Here is a 12,532-nt window from a genome sequence, read left to right as displayed (position 1 = left end):
TGAACCCAGGATGAGTAACATTGCAAATTAAAAAAAAATATTGGAACAAAAATGTATCATATTGACTAAGCTGTGCTACTCTTCATCAAACATAATTTCAGGATATCGTTGAATACTTACACTGAAAATGTTCTGCGATATGTTCTTAAAATGGGTTGATAAGAGTGTTATTTCAATGAAATTATTATTTGTTATTTTATTTTTTGGTATTGGTTCACTTTTTGTTTGTATTTTATTTCGTTAAATTTTATTTTGTTTTGTTTGTTTTTATTGGTTTTACAGATTTACGCAGGTTTTCTATCCCCCCCACACGAACTGTTTGATGGTATCGTCCAAGATGGCGGCCTCCGTGCTGAAGCGCTGTATGAGCGTCGCTGTCAAAGTTAAACGTTCTCCTTTCTTTCTTACAGGTAGACTGGTTTCCTCTTTATCTCTGTGATCTAACAGTTAGTGTTGACTTTGTTTTAATGTATTATTTTATTGTGTTTCGTGGCTGTGTTTAGTCAGAAGCAGGTAAATCCCTCCCTTGTAGTGTTAGCTCACGAGCATGTAGCTTCATGTAGCAGCAGTAGTAGCTCTCAGCTTCTGTTTGAGGTCACAGAATTAACCTAAAGTGTTTGTTTGTTTATCTGATGTCAGTGTTTACAGGCAGACGATGGTTGCTGTCTACTGCCTACAAAGACACCACATTGTGGGAGTCCAGAGAGAAAGACCCTCAGAACCTGGGTGAGACACAATAATGTACACTAGTTTCTACTAAAATCCTGCAGTTTCTCGCAAACATCCAACAACATTCCCCTAAAAGACACTAAAAATTTGGTTACAAATATTAATAATTAAAAATGACTCAGAAAACACACAAAACAGCAGAAAAATAACTCAAAACACACACAAAATAGCAATAATACACAAAATGATAATTCAAACATCAACAGAAACACATAAAATGGCAACAAAAACACACAATAAGACATGAGATGATTTACTCTCAGGCGTACACCAATTTGAGCACTTATCTACACAATTACATATTCATTTTGAAAACTAATCATGAACAAGGTTTATAAACCTACTGTTGTTAGTTTCATGCTGTTTTTATTCTGAGTTGATACACAGTGACTCAAAAAACTGAATACATTCACAGACATTTACAGTTTTAGGTGAACCATAAATGTAGTAGATCAGTGCCCTGAGAGACTTGTGATAGACGTCTAATTGAACTGAATAAAGTGCTTTAGGAAGTGGATGAACTGATGATTGCATCGCATTAATGTGATTTTATGCTGTCCTAAAATAGAAAATCAATTCAAACTGCATCGTTCAAAGATATTTCATTACATTTCAGTGTTTTTTAAATTGGTATTGAACTCATTTTCACATTTATCCTCAGTTGAGGTTACTTTTTTTTAATACAGTGGTTTCCAACTTTTTTTTCACGTCGTGACCCAATTTTTATATTATCCTGGCGTCCTCTGAGACATTTGATCATATTCGTTTTTGATCATGTTTATTAATTAGACTGTTACAAATACAGAGTAGCCAGGATAAGATCACAAAGTGTTTTTCTATAAATTACCTGACATTTACTTTATTTTACAAGCCTAAGGTTGAAAATCACTGAATTAACAACACAATTAACTGTGTATTTATTGCATTAATAGCCGTTTGTTTGCCATAAATTATAACAGTGCACTTTATTAACACAGGGGGGCAGTACAGCGCTGCATAATGCACATTGAACATAAAGTTGACTTGCACTCTCACACTGTTTGTGTTGCATTATATCATGATAGCAAATATTAATTACTGCTGTTTTTGATGACTTTAAGCGTTATTGGCTAACTTGATGGACAGAACCTATGAGAGGAATTTTCCAGTCAGTTCTCTGACCATGTCTCGGGTGAGCGTCACTCGTGTTTTTATTCATCAGTTTACGTATTTAGTTTCTCTGATTCTTGATGGAACTGTAATAAAATCTGCTTTGTTTCTTTCTTCGAGTTTGTGGACAACATTTCTTCTCGAGAGGAAGTTGATCAGGCAGAATACTACCTTTACAAGTAAGAAACTGCAATACCACAATGGTAACCTGTTTGGGATGTAACGATTAATCGTAAGGCAGTCAAAAATCGATTCATAGGTGTCATGGTTCATATCGATACCCTGAAAATTGAATCACAGTACTTTTTTTTAAACAGCAGAGGGCGCTATATATTTATCCTTCTCTTGTCCAGAAGCGTAGGCGACGGGTGGAATCTCCTACTACTTTCTTTCTGGCCACCTTCTACTCTTAAACACGTTCATAAATGATTCCTTACCCCTTTAGCACCAAAGGAATAGCTGTAACATTACGTGAATATTTGTAAAAGTCACGTTTTTCTATTAGCTCTGTCTGCTAGCATAGCATCTCTTCTTCACTGCAAGAATATCTGCATACCAACCGACCACTGGGTTACCAGCTCCCTCTGCTGGTCCAAACAAATATCTGACGTAAATACAGTGAAATGTATGGGGCACAAAATACATTTTGAGTTGCACTTTTAAAACGAAAAAGAACTTTTATGCAGTTTTGCATTATTTACTATAGAACCAGATTTTAAATTGATAGGCTTCTTCTTCATTTGTATTATTCCTTTATTTATTTCATTCAAGATTTATTTTTAGTTAAATTGCATTGGTTTGAATAGTTTATCAAGGGATTCTTTTGACAATGAAAAATAAAAGGAAAATAGTACAGTATTTTCTCGTTTTTTCCCGAAAAAAAATAAAGGAATATTTTTCAGTCATCATTTGTCTACAATCCCATTTTGTAAAATAAATCGTGAGAGAATTGTATCGTGAATCGAATCGTGTTGTGAGTTGAGTGAATTGTTACATCCCTAATACCTGTATAGAATGTTTTTTGTTTATATTATCAGTTGTTGGTTTAAATGTTTGAGACTGAATCTGTTGACTCTTCTAATGATGAAGCACCACTATCTCCTTTTTTTCTAATGCACCATAATTTTATTTTATTTTTGTTTATTGAAGATTTCGTCACAGTCCAAACTGTTGGTATCTGAGAGAGTGGACCATTCACGGCTGGATCCGACAGTGTCTAACGCACGGTGCCAGAGACAAGGCTCTGCACACGGTGAAAAACAAGGTACACACATGTTGGTCCCTCATCATTTCACCTACTGTACATACAGGGTGGTTTTTGGCAACCATCTTAGTTTTTGTCTTAGTCTTATTGACAAAAATGCTTATTAGTTTTAGTCACAATAAAACTTAATTTATCCCCAAGGGGCAATTCAAGGGCATAATAGCAGCATAAAGGATAAAACTAACAGAACAGAGCGTCAAACAATAACTCTGCATAAGTTCTGTGATTATGGTTTAGCTGCGATTTAAATTAAGTGTAATTTAGTCTAATTTTAGTTGTTAAAAAAAGAATGAGATAGTCTTTTAAATTTAATTTAGGTCAAAAAATCTTTGAAATTGAAATCAAGGTTAGTTTTTATTGAAAGTGTATCCATATGTAAAAGATATGTGTCCCCTTATGGTTTGCAGCAGGACCGAATTATTAAAGATATTTTGGTTTTTCAGCGGCTTATTCAACATTCAGTCACTAGCAAAGATAAGACATGATGGCAGTTAGTACTAGTTTGTATTATTAGTAAAGTAAAAAGATGATAGTTTTAAATTAATGGAACTCAGCATGACATTCACTCAACATCTGGAATTGTTGTTCAAACTGCTCTTGTTACCCATAATGCACCTTGATTTGTTTGTGTTCACACTAGGTCCAGTATGGAATATTCCCTGATGAGTTCACCTTTAACCTGCTCATTGATTCCTTCATTGAGGACGGAGACTATAAAAGTAAGGCTTTTTTACATATTTGCCCACAATTTCCACTGGATGAGGGTTCGCTGCGTTACGTCTTAGCCACGCCAGCAGAGCTGGTAGGTTTCACTTTAGTCTATGTGTTCATTTCCACCGGGTCCGGTGCTCTGCGTGTCTGCTCTGTCTCAGCTCCTTCCAGCAGATACGCAGGACTTCTATTTCTGCCGGATGCCGGAGCACGACGCAACAACTCAGCACAGAGCAAATACAGCGAAACAGGAAGTTAAGCACATACTGAACATTAAAACATCCGGTTACTTTTCAAAATAAAACACTTCAGATCATATTCCATCATTATGTCTTCTCTGTTGGCTGTAGCTAAAAAAATGTGGCTAGGACAACAACAACTAAAAATAAACTTTATATTTTAATACCTTAAAACATGTAACAAACAAAAAAGCTGTGAAACTAAATAATGTAATATAGACATATATGTCTGAAAAGTCTTAATGTGTTTCCCTGTCACTCCTTTGTTTATTTATCTTTATTAATTTATGTTTCCTCTTCTTTCTCTATCTGTTCTCTATCTTTTTTTTTTTTTTTTTTTTTTAATTGTATGTCATTCAATCTATTTCCCTGGCTCTATTAACCACATAAATGCCCATCTTTATCTGTACTTGTTTGTGAATATTGCTGCACTTTATTATTGTGTATTTCATTGTAATTCACTATTTAAAAAAAAAAAAAGTTTACAACACTTCCTTTAACTGCGTTCTCCCACGATTATGTAAATATCGCGAGAACTCCTCAGTTTTGTGACATAAACCGGACTGCACCGTGGTGCACTCGGTGGGGATTGCCGGGTGACGGACAGCGGAGCAAAACTGAATTGGAGCCATGGTGCAGTGGAGGCGTATCCAGTGGAAACCCTGGGTTAGAATCGGAGTTTGAGAAGGAATGACCTCACCGACTTAAATAAAAACTACTCCTTGTTTGATACGTATTCGTCCTAAAGAAGTTCACATATTGTAGTTTTTATTTTCATGTTGCAGAGAAAAAGAAAGGCTAATATTCTTTGAATCCTGACAATGTGGGAAAACTTTGATATTGAAACGTTGCTTTGTTTTGTTGATGCACATTTGCCTGTGATAATTCACTGTGAGCTCATATTTTGGTTTATAGTTCTCTCAGCATGTCGGTAATTCTTAGATTATAGCCCCTAAACATGTGTGTAACCATTGTGTGCAGGTGCGTGCTCTGTGGTTGAGGAGGTGATGCTTCAGGAGGCTTTTAACTCCTCCTCCACTCAGATTCTGTCTCTGTTTGCTCTGGGGAATTATCTCGCAACCAGACCACAACTCACTGTGAGTAGCAGCATCGAAATAGACCTGAAACATTTTACGTTAGAGTAGGAGTTTATTCTGTTAAAAGGAGATTAAAAACTCCATTAAAGATAATTGTGTGGAAAGCTGTTTTATGTCAGTGATATCAACTGTAGTTAAGCTCGACTAGTGTCAAATTTGGAGTACATATACTCCATTTTAATTCAGCGCACCAGTAAACCAAATTCAGGCTCGCCATTGGCTTTCAAAAACATTCCAACCAATCAGGGAGTTAGATTTGGTTATAATTCCTCCTACTTCATTTAAATTAACTCTACTTGTCTATTAATTAATTAGTGGTGGGAATCTTTAGTGACTGCGATTTGACTATGAATCAATATTTTCACTGTAATTCTTTGTTTCAATCTGTGACCACTGATTATTTGTTGTTTCTAAAAAATGGAGCGTTTACATTCAAACACAAGAGGGAATCTGACCTTTAGCCTTTTTCATTTAACCAGCAGAGGACATGTGTAAACGGTTCAGTTAGAACTACATGGTAAAGTGCTAAAACATAAACAAATAAACAAACACTAAACAAATAGGACTGTTCTGAATTATACATTCTATACAATTTATTATATATAATAAACTGAATCAGCAGCTCAGCCATAGTACTTTCATTTTTATATTTTAAGTTTCCAATTTTTAATTTCAGAAAAAAAATCAGCAACAGAAGACAATTATAAAACAAATACGAGACATGACATATATATATATATCAGCATCATCAGTTGCTTTGTGTATTTCATGCCACATACTATATTCTGACTGTTTTGCAATGTTCGTTTTCCACTTCTTTTTATTTTAATACAAAAACCCATTTGTTTTAGACAGTTTACAAAAAAATGAGCTTACATAAATTTAAGTTTGTGCTTTGTTAACAATGCAATCCTAATATTCTTTCATATTCATATTGCACATTATATTATCACTCAGTGATGAAAACAACAAACACAATTTTGTTGTTTAAGCTCATTTATTGTTGTTTTCATTGATTCAGTCATATACCAAAATAAATCCATTTAAACTGGAAAAACGTTGCTTCTCGTGTCGGATATCGTTATGTGATTAATTTAGATTAGGATTAATTTATTGGAAAGTCTCTAATTATCAGATAATTTTTTTTTCTAGTCCCACTACTAATATATACAGTATATATATATACATAAACATGACTCGTGCTTTAAATAACTTTTAGCATTCCTTCTTCAGTATTTCCTGTAATTTAACATTAAATAAACTATTATCTAAAACATATGCAATATTGATTACTGTCAAAATTTGTCAAGATTTTAAGTGTAGTGCTAGTATTACTAGTAAAAAAAAACGTTTTCTTACTAGAAAAGTCTTTGTTCAAGTAGACATTACTAGTAAAGCAAAATCATCTACTAGTAAACAATTGTGTTACTAGTAATACAAGTAAAGCTTTGAATTAGTTCCCCTAATTAGCATTCAAGGCTTACTTGTAGCACTTGCTTCACTTGTAAAGTTTACTTGTGCTCTAGTAAACCAAAATGAGGTTAATCTACTCCAATTGTAAGTACTAGTAGAGCTAAACTATGGTTAATATCACTGACGGTTAATTTATGCATAATAGCTTTCTGTAGAAATTAGACAGATCTAAGAGCAGCTAATAATAAAACAGAAGTAAACGTGTGTTTAGGTGTCAGAGGAGCACACTCTGGGAGCTTCACTGCTTCTTTGTGGGATGAAGCATGAGAACACTCTGGGCCTCAGCGCTGAGCTGCTGGGAAATGCTTTCTTAGGTTTGTATCTTCAACTTCCTCCATGACAATCATTAACATCAGGATTTGCTGCTGTTGATCAATGTTGTTTAATTGAGTTCCTCAACGTTTCCTTTTCAGGTAAGGTGGAGCACTTGAAAGGAATCCACGGCGTATTCAAAGGAATGCCTCTGTCCTGGATTCGAGGGTATCTGGAGCGAATGCTCGCGGTCATGGAGCGAGTCACTGCTGCCTCGAGCGACGCCAAGCTGTGCAAAGATGTGGTAAGAACAAAATGATTCACATCCTGGCCCCCATTTATCATCCGTTCGTATGACGTGCGTTCAACCATATTCACGCAAGCTTCAGTATTTATCAATTCTGAATTTCTCACATGATCCTACGTTACGATCAGATCTCACGTTAAGGCTTATTTTTAAAAGCGTTTTGATTGTTAATTAGTTTAAATGTGATATTTATTGCCTAAAGCGTGCGGACTGAGGTCAATATAAATGTCATATCCGTGTGTGTCTCCGGGATCTCTGTTGTGAAGTTTTTCACAGCGCACACAGGGGGGCAGACGTCACCTGCTCAGTAGTTGATTCTCTTCCACAGAGCGTTTAAATGAGCTTCTTTAATTCTAGTTTTCACACGTTCAAAAAGTGCATCTTTGTTTTGCTCCATCTCAGACGTGAAGATGCCGATTTTCATCTTGGAAACGTTTCTTTTCTTGTTTGACCTCAGTGGGCGGGGCCTCCAAAACAGGTGGGCGTAACAACTTTATGACGATCAAATTCAACACCCGATCATTTGTACTCTGGGATTGATCAAATATGAATGTTTCATAAATCACATGTACCTGTTGTACAACCAAATGTGCACTCAGATTCGAACTCAAGGCTGATAAATGAATTGTTTTTCATCAATAAAGATCTGTTAGACATTTGTTACTCTTCATTGGGATTTTTTTTGTCATTTTTATATCGTACAATGAGTATTTAATATTGTATCATGAGTTGACGATACATTACTGTAACTTTCTATCAGGGGAATCAGCAGAAATGTCACCTTGTCAGGGTTTTTGAGGACACACTGGCATTAGTAGTAGGCGAGAACAACCTTTGGATTAAATACAGGTACAGCCTTTAAAAAAAAAAGACAAGACGTAAACACATGGTCCAAAATAGTTTCTCAGAGCTTATTTTTCCCACAAACTGTTAAATTCAGTTGTAAACCTTTGCACCCTGTGGTTCACAACAAACAGCCTTTATCTGCTCACACAGATAACACACGCCTCATCATGTCAAACTGTTGTCCTGTTTACGTGTATCCACTCACACTCACACACACACACACACGCACACACACCTCTAATCTGTGCCTAGCTGCTACATCATAATGATATTCTGAAGACTCTGGAGATCTGAGGATGTCAGTGAGAATCACAGCAACAGGATCCACATGGGTCGAGTCAGGCTTTAATGCAGACAGGGAAGATAAGAGCGTCGGACAGAGAGGAAGCATTAGAAGAGGTGAAGATGTTACCTCAGGCTGCAGCTGATCTGATATTTGCTCTCATGAAGAGACAAGTTATAATATAAGGTGTCCCACCTCATTATTCATGTGCAAAGAGCAACATCTCCCCCAGTTTACCAAAAAGTCACAATTTGGTAACGTTTGAAACTCACCAGTTCTTATTTAAAACTGTTTTCCAGTTGGAGTACGTGAGTCACCTGCTTCAGGAACTTACTTCATTCTCAGAGTCGGACTCTTCTGAAGAGGAATCAGGAGGAGAAGAGGAGAAAATAACAAATATTGTTGATGAAAAAACGCAGGCTATTGATGAAGAGGATTTGGCGGAGAAAGAAAAGCTTCCTCAGTACATCAGCAGGTTTGAGGTGAGACCAATCCTCCAGTTTATACTGAATACGTCCGTTATTTTTCCTCAGGGCAATAAGACTAAAACATGGACCCCATTGTCGATTAAAGGGTTAAACCAGGGGAGTCAAAGTCATTTTAGTTCAGGGGCCAAATATGGACCAGTTTGACTTTAAGTGGGCCACAGATTTTTTGTGTGAAAAAGAGCAAATTCAACATTAATGTGACCTGGTTTGCATTTACATGTATAATTGATAAAGAAATGATATGTGAGTATATCACTCCCTGCCGGATCTTCACCTAAATTTCCCTGATTTTGCGTATTTGGGGAAATTTTGTGAATTAATTTTAGGAAAATTTGCCAGCCTTTGGAAAAAATTAAACAATTTAAGATTAAAAAATCCTGTTATGTGATATAAGAACTGGAAAATCTGAGCTCTGCAAATATTTAGGATTTTTATAGAGTTTTTGTATTTGGATGGTTGAGATATCTACAACTGAATTAGTTGATAATTTACAAAATGTTTCATGTTTATTCTGTCATTTTTAATTTCTTGAGCGGATGAATTTAATGCTCTAAAGTGCCGGATTTGGCTCCCGGGCCTTGAGTTTGACACGTGGATTAAACAATGAGCTGCGGTGGACAGCGCACACATTTACAGCATGAAAGTAAAAAATATAATTTTTGTTGAACTATAACAAAGCATTGCATCCTATTATAAACTCTCTACCGTACTAATGTCCTCAGTGCAACATTAACACTGCAGTGTCACGTCTTCAGCAGCTTTTTCTCCAAACAAAACGTTTGTTTACATTCTGAGCTACACAGGGCACATCCTCCAGGTCCTATTCTATGCATTTCCTTCCTCACAGTGTTTTCATTCCCATTTTTCTGCACATTTTTTATTTTTTCCTGTATTTATTGTCACGTAACTTACCGACCAGCTATGGCCTCAGCTACCTGCTGGCAACTGATGCAAGTCAAAAAATTGAAAACATCACTATAAAGTGAGAGAGATCTCTAAATAAGTGGTTCTCAACCTTTTCAACCCCCAAAATAAAGGTTCCAGAGACCGGGGACCCCCACTGTACCTGATGGTGGTTAAATACAAACATGAATGTTGAAGAGCAGTCATGTGGAGACAGGACCATCTATGAAAGTGAATGAAGGGGAGATATTTTTGGGATCCATCCATTAAGTCAGCAAAATGATGGTCCATTGTTCTGTGAATCTGTGATAACCACATTTATTTATTCATCTGAATAATATCCACTGTTATCCAGGAATTTCATTATTTGCACCATAGTATATAGTCATCTTAAAGATGAAAATTCTTATTTTAATCAGAAAAAAAATGGTTAAAATAGGCAGAAATTGGTTAAAAGTTGCAAATGAAAGTGGCTAAACATAGACCAAAAAAGTCGTTAAAAAAAGGGTTCAAAGTGTTAACATTGGCATAAAAGTGGCAAAAATGGGCAACAATTAGTTTAAACTTGAAAAAAATGGCAAATCATGAATCTGGTTAAATTGGGAAAACTAATCGTGAAATATGGTGAAAAGAGGTTAAAAGTGACAATAATGGGTCAACATATTTAACAATAGGTGGAGAAAGTGGTGGAAAGGGTTTATAAGTGCTGAAATTGTGTTAAAAGTGGAAAAATAATGTGCAGAAAAGGCATTGAAATGTGATGGAGATGTGACATAAATGGAAGTAAATTAGCAAAATGCATTAGGAGCAATATGGCAAGTTTGTTCAAATTGATCATATCAATATTCTTCGTTTCTTGAAGACATCTGGTGACCCTCTCCCAGTGTCTCATGACCCCAAATGGGGTCCTGATCCCAAGGTTGAGAACCCCTGCTCTAATTAAAGTAGGGGATATAAATCAAATAATAAGAATAATCAAGTTTGACTTTTTTTTTTTGTTTTTTTGTTGATAATGGAGTCACCAGTTTAATGCATTTATTCTCTGATTATTTACTGTGTTTAGGAGCTAAGGGCCCTGCTGGAGTCTCGGGGTAAAGTGGACTCTACGTCCTTCCAGGCTTTAGTGACTACTCTTGCCCATGAGAAACTGGGTGGTGCAGAGAAACCCGACCTGGAGGAATACCACAGCCACATACAGGCCTGGGAAACGGAGAGGAAACAACTGGCACAGAGAGAGAAGGAGTTCAGGGAGAAGGCGGAGCAGGAGAAGTCAGAGCGACTGGCTGCTCAGGCAGCAGCGCAGCAGGCGTGAAGAGCTGCAGGAAGGTCTCTGAACTCTTTACCACAAGATCTGTTTGTATTTATCACTTCCTGTGTTGATATTGCTCAGTTTGTATCTGTGTTAATTGAGACTGACAAATAAAAAAGGATTGTCTCACATTTTCTGGGTTAATTTTTTTTCCGTGCGTCAAACCAAAAGATCAAATCTGTCCTATAGCGACGTTTTAATGTCCATCAAAAATTACTTTCTTGGATGACGTGACGTAGGAGCTGCTTATTGCATTGTGACTGTGCTCACTGCATGTGTTTTTGATCGTGTCCCGCAGCGGTTCTTAATCCTGGGGTCAGGACCCCATTTTTGATCACCAGACACTGAGAAAGGGGTCGCCAAAGGCCTTCAAGAAAAAGATCATTTTTTGAACAATTTGAGCCCATTTTGCTTATTTTTATCCTTTTTCTGCAACTACACCAAACTTGTTATATTTTAAACTATTGTCATAACGTTTTCCTGCCATAATTTTCTCCTTTTTGCTACATTACTCTTATTTCTGCCATTTTTCCATCAAATTTCAATGCCGTTTCTGCACATTTTTTCTACTTTCATGACATTTTCTGCACATATAAACACATTTCCCACCTAATGTTACATAAGTTGTTGACACATTATTGTCACTTGTAACCTTTTTTTTTTTTTACTATATTTCATGCTTATTTTTGCCAATTTAACCACATTCATGATTTATTATGCCCAATATTTGCCAGTTTAAACTAATTGTTCCTACTTTTTAAATTACATTACCCCAACCTCCCCATTTCTGCCACTTTGAACCACTTTTTCTTTCCGTTTTTGGCCACAATAATTTGCAACTTTTTGAGAACCAGTGGTGTACTGTAGCTTTTCATTGGTGGAATTTGTGCCTCACATCAAGCATTTTTTATTCTTTTACAGAACTTTCTGCTCGAGTTTTTGCAATGAACAGACGTAAACAAATTCAAATACTTCAACCTAATTCAATGTGTAGAAAAAGCTGTTTTTAAGCAACTCTAAAATGCTGTAGTAGCCCTCACTGAAGATAAACTCTAACATCTGTGATGTTTGTGTGACCTGATGGCGGCCAAATGCAGAAGTGTGGGAAAAAAAGCCATCGTTTTCTGTTCTCAATTTGAACAAATCCTGATTCCTTCCATGAAAAACTCAAAGCTCTGTTCTCACAAACCTATTGTGTGTGTGTGTGACATTGTGTCTGCCTGACTGCTTCTGCAGCTTCTACACAAACAACTCAATGTTTTTTAAGAAGCACATGCTAACTGCCAATAGAGGAAAACTTGGGGAGTTTCAGACTCTGCTATGATAAGATAACAGATCTATATAGAATAGAATGTGCTGTTGTGGTGGGGAACGGAATGCATTCCATCTTTCATTATGTTGTTGCAACTGTTTAGTATTCAGAACACAATTTTGGGAACTGGCTTGGTTTTGCACTTCAGCAGCACCAAACAGTGAAAGAGG

General features: G+C 36.3%; 1 protein-coding gene across 2 annotated transcripts; it reads left to right on the top strand.

The window, feature by feature from the left end:
- The first annotated feature begins 302 nt into the window (after positions 1-302).
- Positions 303-11,181, top strand: mrps27 (mitochondrial ribosomal protein S27). Of its 2 annotated transcripts, none has more exons than XM_028457566.1 (11): positions 303-410; positions 649-726; positions 1,830-1,900; positions 1,999-2,057; positions 3,028-3,142; positions 3,783-3,861; positions 5,074-5,189; positions 6,874-6,976; positions 7,076-7,218; positions 8,650-8,832; positions 10,805-11,181. In XM_028457566.1, exons 1-11 carry the CDS (start codon positions 323-325, stop codon positions 11,051-11,053), a joined length of 1,284 nt encoding a protein of 427 aa, XP_028313367.1. In that variant the 5' UTR covers positions 303-322; the 3' UTR covers positions 11,054-11,181. The 2 variants fall into 2 exon arrangements, with proteins under 2 accessions (XP_028313367.1, XP_028313366.1); XM_028457565.1 differs by having other exon boundaries at positions 305-410; positions 640-726.
- Positions 11,182-12,532: the final 1,351 nt, after the last annotated feature.

Source organism: Gouania willdenowi, chromosome 9, assembly GCF_900634775.1.
Source record: "Gouania willdenowi chromosome 9, fGouWil2.1, whole genome shotgun sequence".
Lineage (NCBI taxonomy): Eukaryota > Metazoa > Chordata > Actinopteri > Blenniiformes > Gobiesocidae > Gouania > Gouania willdenowi.
Note: the sequence above shows the minus strand (reverse complement) of the source record. Positions and strands in the feature narration are given on the sequence as shown.